This window comes from Vidua macroura, chromosome 3 (assembly GCF_024509145.1).
Source record: "Vidua macroura isolate BioBank_ID:100142 chromosome 3, ASM2450914v1, whole genome shotgun sequence".
NCBI lineage: Eukaryota > Metazoa > Chordata > Aves > Passeriformes > Viduidae > Vidua > Vidua macroura.
Genome location: NC_071573.1, coordinates 43084573 through 43092159, shown reverse-complemented (window position 1 = coordinate 43092159; position 7587 = coordinate 43084573). Strand labels below are relative to the sequence as shown.

General features: G+C 38.9%; 2 protein-coding genes across 2 annotated transcripts in view; one reads left to right on the top strand and one right to left on the bottom strand.

The window, feature by feature from the left end:
• The window catches only part of URB2 (URB2 ribosome biogenesis homolog), a 147397-nt gene that overhangs the window by 111342 nt on the left and 28468 nt on the right, over positions 1 to 7587 (bottom strand). The window lies entirely within an intron of this gene.
• The window catches only part of NUP133 (nucleoporin 133), a 30193-nt gene continuing 24683 nt past the window's right edge, over positions 2078 to 7587 (top strand). Inside the window, exons 1-5 of the mRNA XM_053973609.1 lie at positions 2078 to 2275; positions 3415 to 3533; positions 4297 to 4400; positions 5438 to 5545; positions 7155 to 7286. Coding sequence (XP_053829584.1) covers positions 2091 to 2275; positions 3415 to 3533; positions 4297 to 4400; positions 5438 to 5545; positions 7155 to 7286 — 648 coding nt within the window. The 5' untranslated portion in view covers positions 2078 to 2090. The remainder of the gene's footprint in view (positions 2276 to 3414; positions 3534 to 4296; positions 4401 to 5437; positions 5546 to 7154; positions 7287 to 7587) is intronic.

The following is a 7587-nucleotide window of genomic DNA, read 5'->3' as shown; positions in this document are numbered from 1 at the left end:
AACTTGTTGCTGGAAGACCTTATTCACAATAGCTGAAATACCTAGTGTTGGGCAAGCTTAAAATGTTAGTGCCATTAATGGCACCTTGTGGAATATAGTGAAACTATTAGAGAATGAAAATAAAATTACATCCAGAGGTGACTGTATCTTCAGATAAATTTTTTCTAGAAGCATATGTTGTACTAAAGACATGCAAAAAATACTCCTGACCCAATGTTTCATTTCAGTGTTGACTATTAGTTAATGTATTTAGAGGGGTTTGCAGCTTTAATCCTCACTTGTGTAATTTCTCCTTACATGAGACTCAACGAGCCCCTTTATTCCTGTATTTACACAGGTTACAGGAATTCCTTGCAGCTGAACTGAAGGAGTGTTTCATGTCTTTTGTTCATTAGTTGTCCTGGCAGGTATTACAGTTGATAAGTTGTGAAAATCTACACAAAAGCTCCAGTCCACCAAAAGGCAAATGTTTGTCATAACAGGTACATTGGTTAGAAGACTTTATACGAGTTAGAACCACTCAAAAAACAACTTTATATTTATGGATATTTATGGGACAGTCAAGAACTGGTTAAGTCTCTAACTGGTATCAGTACAAATTATTTCTGTGTAGAAAATGAGATTTGAATTGTATCTCTCTCCGGAAGATGGAGCTCTTAGAGGGCTGAGACAGCCAAAGGACCCAACTGATTCCCTGAGGAAGTGTAGCTGCGTATAGATAGGGTTCAATCAGCAAAACACAAGTGTTCATGCTGCATAATTTTAAATATTTTAGGAACAAGCTGTAAAAATGAGCTTTTTAAATAATTTGAATGTCACCAGTCGTGAATTTTGGGAAATGTGGATGTCATCTTGAATTTTCTTCCAGATTTTTCTGTATTTGCTTGGTTGTGTGTGAATTTCCTGGTTTGATTTAGTTTGTTTTTCTTGATGAAGTGACAGTAACCTGATGATTTAGCATCATATATATAAAAAGGTTATATAGAAGGATAGTATATTAATGTAACAATATAGTGATGCTCCACTGAATTTTAGTATTTTGCTTTTTGCATAAAATCAAAGCCAAAGGAGCTTATTTGAATGAAAAAGACAAAGCACTGACACTGACAAGCGTCTCATACTTCAGTCCTGCCAGATGAACCATCTCAAGTTTATCTCATCTGCATTTGGGTTCAGTCATAGGGGACTATAATCCACATAGAAAGCCTAACAGCCCTGAATCTATTATCAAAAAACACGGTTTTGAAAAGTTATGCAATTTTTAAAAAATGTTCTATTTTTAGTGAAGTTGATCTTAACTGATTTGCTTTGTTAATACTATACATTCAACTCAACTTCTTCCCCGACGGTGGTACATACTTACCGTCGGAAAGCTTTTTCATGCCAACCGATGCCATTGAGCATTTAGTTCCCCTTGAAGGCTTAAAATCTATTTTTATACCACAGAATAGCTGTAGTGCATGGTTGTTATTTACCATAGATGTGAAACGTGCCAAGGTCTGTATGGAATATGGTTTTGTGTATTGATTTATTTACTTAATTAGAAATTTGGGGACAAACACAGGTATGCACAGGCTATTTTAAAGATAAGGCAACTCTTACTGAAAATACGTCCTTCCAAATAGTCTTTGAAAGCTGCTTTTCGATCATATCCAGCTAGTTAGTGCAAGCTAATCGCATGAACTCAGCGAGGAATGGTACCCAAACCCACCCTTGTGAATCCTCCTGGGAATGCCCCGAAGGACGGAGCATAGCTTCAGGAACATCTGAGCCAGAGGACCGTGTTTCAGTTTGGCGCTGAGGGCCAGCAGCGCTGAGGAGGAGCCCGGGCCGCCATTCACCCCCTCAAGGCCGGGCTGGGTGCCCTGCACAAGCAGCGGCGCCGCCGTCGCGGGGTTTTCGCCGCTCCCCGTCAGGGGCCGAGCCGCGCTCGGATCCCCTCGGCCGTGTTCGGCTCCTCCCTTCTCCTCCCGGTCACACTCGGTTCCCCTCGGCTCCCGGCGGTTCCCGCGCGGCCCCGCCCCGCGGTGACGCGCTCAGCGGGCGCCGGGCGGGAAGGCGGGGCCGGTGACGCTCCCGCAGCCATAGCCATGTTCCCGTCGGCTCCCGCCTCCCCGCGGACCCCGGGCGGATCGGCCCGCAGGACTCTGGGCAGCACCGCGCCTAGTCCTCTCTCCCGGCCGAGCGGCAAGAAGACCCTGCCCGTCATGGCGGCAGCCGCCTCCCCGGTGCTATTCTCGCCGGCGGCGCGGAGGAGCGGCTCCCTCTCGGCGCGGTGAGTCCCGCCCCTCGCCGCAGACCCGGCCTCGTTGTTAGGTGCTCGAGCCAGTGTGGGTTACATTATAGTACTGTACATTAAAGCCGTACATGTACGGTACCACGTGTTCAGCGTTATGAATACCTCTTATTAGGTTTTAAATGCGCGGCTTCCTCAGATATACCCCTGTGTGATACAAGTATGATATATGAAAATGATAAGAACTTCCGTATTTACAAAGAAGATAAAATAGTCAAAGTTCAGGCACTTCACACCCGCCCTTCTCTCCAGCTTCTTCCACCGTCTTCTCCTTCCATACGGATCAAACTGAGATGCGGCATGAGCCCCAGATCAGTTTCAGGCTTCACAATCTCTTTTCTCAGGAGCAGATACTTGTTATGTAGTTCAGATAAAGAGGCTTGCCCATGCTCAGTTTTGGGGAACTTTTACTTAAAGTCTGCATAATAATTTTTGCAGGGTGCCAGGATTGTCTACTGATGCCAGCTATATGTCAACTTTTGCCATTTCACACAGGGAGGTCTGAGACATCATTTCACTTGCGAGGAGAAATAAAAAGAGGGCATTAACTTGTAAAAGCAGAGAAATTTGCCCTCCTCACTGTGTTCAGAAGACAACACAGACCTGCTGTTACAGAGAGAGAAGGTGGGGAAAGATGCAAAGCAGCTTTTATAAATGGTAGGAAATGCAGTCTCCACAGCAAGCTGAGGGTGGTAGAAGTGCTGTTGGATCCGAGCTGCCATGGCTGTTTAAAGTGTTGCACAATGAGTGCTGCCCAGCAGTGCCAGAGCTAGGGATGGAAGTAGTCCCTGCAGTCAGGGAAGAGCTTCTGCTGAGCTTTTTCTGACATTGTGAATGTCTTTATTCTGTAGATAACCAGAGTGTAGAGAGGTTGAACAGTGAGTTTGTTGCTGGTGCAGTAATGCATATTCAAAGTCAGTTCTTTAAAAATGAAGAATTTGATGACAGCTAGCAACTTGTAAGGAAGCCACCAAATTTTTGCTTCAGGTGGTATTCCCAGAGAAAGCATGTTTATTTTACATGAATCTGTTTCTAAATAGATACTCATGAAGTAAATGTCTGCTGAAACTGATGAATAAGCAATAAAAAGTTAACTGTAACTTTTTGTTTTGTTTAAGAGCAACTCCTACCAGAGTTATCCAGCTTCCTACAGCAACTGAGACTATTAACTACAATGTTAAGGCTTTTGGGTCCTCTCTGCCTGTTAAGGTTATGGAAGCCCTGAAGAAGGCTGATGGTAAGAACTGAGAGAATTCTTAATGTGTTGTTGATGCCATTGAAATGCTGATTTTACAGGGGAAGCTAAAGTGTCTGTGCCTTGCTTTAAATCCAATCTGGTTATCTATGTAACAATAATTATAATAATGCCCATGTGGGTGTGAATGCATGAAAATATCCTTCAGGTGCTTATGCAATTTATTGTAAAAAACCAAGGGTACAAGGAAAGCTAATAGTAGGTTTTTAGTAACTTTTACTTATTGGTTCTTCCTTAGCTTTTTAATTGTTTTGATTTTGCTGTGTCCTAGAGTGGATGCTTAATATTTTTCTTTATTTCAATTCCCATTTGTTATCTCTTTCAAAAGCCCTAGTGATACAAACCTTTCCCTGAGTTCAAGAAATTGATCTCCTGAACAATTTTTTTCTCTGTGGATAAGTTTTTCCTTTATAGTAGATATAAGAGGAACCAAATACGTATCTTAAAAATAATGTTAAAATTGTTGAGAGATTTACAAAGCTATTATAATCTGCTCTAAATACATGGAAATGGGTTTTGAGGTTGTCATTTCATTCTCAAAGGTTGAGGGTTTATCAAATGGATTTTTAAACAAGATATAGCAATTTGATATGTTAATCAAATAGATGGAAATTCTAACATGGAAACTAATGTAATAGAAAATATTTCTTATTTTCATATAAGAATGAAAGTTTATTGGTTTAAATGTTGCTCTGCAGTGTTTTAAAAATCTGAATTCTTTAAAGAAGTTACTTTTTTTATGTAGCTGATGACCAACTGAGCGTTCAAGTGGATGAAAGTGGATGGGCCTGGCTAGTTCATAAGGAGAGGCTGATTATTTGGAAGATTGGTCAGTCTGCAGTAGCTAAGGTAACTGAAGGGTCAAGATGGAAAGTCTGTATTTTATGTTGTTTCAACTGGTTATGCAGTTATGGGGTTGGGGTTTTTTTTTCAGCTGGAGTTTGTCTGTTTTCCCTCAAAAGCAGCAGGATTGATATGAAGTCATGCTAACAACATTATCTGAAACTCAAGCTTTTGAGAGAGCTTATAATTTTTATATTCCTCTCTTCAGTTTTGTTACCTTGGCACTAAGGTTAATTCTTCATATTTTAATGGGTGTGGCTCTTTAGATCGTCTTGGTAAAGCTTATTTTGATAATTAAAATCTAGTTGATATGTTATGGATTGGTTTAGATTATTCTGGGAGCAATTTTCAAGTTGCAACAAACCCCAAAAACACAGTTGATTTCAGAGGTACTGAACATATGTTTCACCTAGATTTCTTAGGTGAAGATTTTTTGTATCCCCTCTGGACAGTATTTCTTTCAGCATCATTTCAGTGATACTCAGAGAAAAACAAAATCAGAGTTACAAAATCAGTTTCTTTCAATCAGGACAATGTATGTTCATTATACAGGTCCTGCACTTACAGGGGAGTGTCAGGTGTATACATTCTGGCACTTGAAGAGATTTATCAAGGGATTAAAAATTTTCTGTTTTTTTAACTTCAAGGGCATAGGGGAGTGAGGAGTGTTTCCCCTATCTACCCTGTTAGTACTTAATAAGTTCTCTCAAGCATTTCTAGTTTAATTTTTTTAAATATTTTGTTAAGGAATAGTCAAATAATCTCCAATAGAAATAATCCAATATTTTACTGTTGTGAGAAACACTCAGAAATAACTAAAGAAAACCAGTGATATTTGAAAATTTGAAGATGTTTTTTAACTGTTTACTGGTTGTGACAACCTTGTTGAAATTGTTTTGTGACATTTTTTTGGTTCCCTTACACAGTGTCTGGGTTAGTTGAAATGTAGTTTTTAGCAGGGTCAAAACATCTAAAGATTTTGTGGCAGAGGAATAAGTTCTTCCAGTCTCATATTTATTATGGAATCTCTTTCTTTCTTCCAGTTATCTCTGTGCAAGGAATTGCAGCTGCCACCCAGTGACTTCCAATGGAGTTCTAGTTTAGCAGCTATATCTTGTCTCAATTCTTCAGGTGAAGCACCTTCTCTTCAGGTGACCAAATTTTAAATTTTAATGTTTAAAAGCACCTTAAGGATAACTTTGAATATATCCTTTTTTGTCAAAAAGATGTATTCAGAGTATTTGAAAACATTTGGTGGTATGCTAGCTGTTCAAAAGGTCAGGATTGATAGTTGGCAGTAAATACCTTTGAAATAAACAAACTTCTGCAAGTCCTTTTAAATTGCACCATGTGTATCTTATAGGATCAGATTAAATAATAGTTTTTCTAAGGATTACTTGACATGCTTTCATAGCAAACAAAAATGCAGTAAACTAAGAGGTGTTGTGTTAACAAACAGCAGGGCAATCAAAAATGGGGTCTGACCAACTGCAGTTTAATTGCTGCCTGATAATGTTCGGTGGATTAATTCCCAGTATCCATAGATGAGAGGCAAGCCCCAGCACCCTCCCTCAGCTGGTCTTTGTAAGAAAGCTGAAACTGGAAGGACAGGCTTCGTGTGTCTTGACTGATTGGTCTAAGTGCTTTTTTTCCTGAGTTACTGTATTAGAGGGTGAAGTTTGAAGATCGGTTGTGTTCTGAAAGTGTGTTAATGTGCCTGTTTACTATCATTCACAAAAAGAACGTCTCATTTTCAGCTTAGACTTCAGTTAATATATGTGATGCTCTGATAAAAGTGGCTAAGAAGCTGTCCTTGGAAGTAAGCAGCACAGTAAGCAGCAGCACAGAATATGTAATATAATCTTTTCTTCTGATTTGTTGTTGTGCTACTCTTCCAGATGATAAAATGCAGACTTAGTATTTTGGGATTATATCATGAAACCCAAAATGTTCTGACTTAGTTTAAGAGGAAGTAATACACCTAAACCTAATACTTTATTTATTGTATTTTTTAATTTCATTATTCTTTAACTTGTGAACTCAAAGTCAGTGTCTAGTAAAAAATTGGTTAGAAAACTCCAAGGATCTCTATAACAATTCCCAGCTACAGTTCTTCTATTGTTCTGTGATTTTTACATTTTTTTTAACAGCCAGTAGATTAAGTACAATGCTTTTCTCTAAATCACTACCTGAACAGTCTCTTGCTTCACACTTTTAGTTTGGTATCTGTGATTTCCTGAGTTGCACTGTAGGCCTATGCCTTTGAAGAGAAGAGCCACCTTGTGATTAGATATTTCTCTTAAAGATATTAGAGTAGATTCTTTGCTAAATTATAGTCTGCATTTGATGTCTTCCATAGTAGCTTTTAACTCTTGGCATCTGAAATATTTTCCACAGGCCCTTTTCTGTTTTACAACTCCAAGTTTTATTTGCATTTCAGCAGCAGACCCTGAATTATCAAGAACAAGAACCAGTAGAAAATGTTCATTAGGAAAATAAATGTATATTACATTCCTGCACGAATTAAGTTGTGCTGCAGATTGTTTTTGTGATTCAGTTCCAGGTTTGTCAGTGTGCATCCATATGTATTTGCTGCTTTCTTGTGTCTTTGTTGCCCACAATCTTGATGTGTAAAATAACTTGTTTAAGTTAAAGCTGCAGTATGATTTATTTTTATTATCATCATCATCTTCTTCTTCTTCATCATCATCTTCATCATCATCATTTTGCCTGTTCTCTTAATTACTTTTTCACTTCAAGTCTCTAGCAATAATGGTTGTTACCAGTGAAGGTTCTGTGCGCTACTGGCCCAATCTTGCACATGAAGGATCCTATACAGACACTTTCACAGACTTTGGAGGCTCTCTGTGCACTTTCCTCACAGCAGTAAAGGTAAAACAGTATGATTTATATTAAAATACTGGTTTTATTCCTAATCTAAAGACGGAAAAGTGTGCTCATTTTTTTTAGTCTTAAATCTGCAATAAATATGGCAAAGGTAACACTGTTTTTTGTCATTATATTCCAAGGATTATGTGATCGTTTAGTCCTGTTATTTAACTGCAATTGAGTTTCATGGATAAAAATGTCACATAAAGCTAAGAAAATGAGTCTCTGCCAGTGCCAAGTATCCATGAGATGTTTGTCTTTTTCTAAGGATGCCTTGTGTCTTGTTCAGCATTTACCTATATGA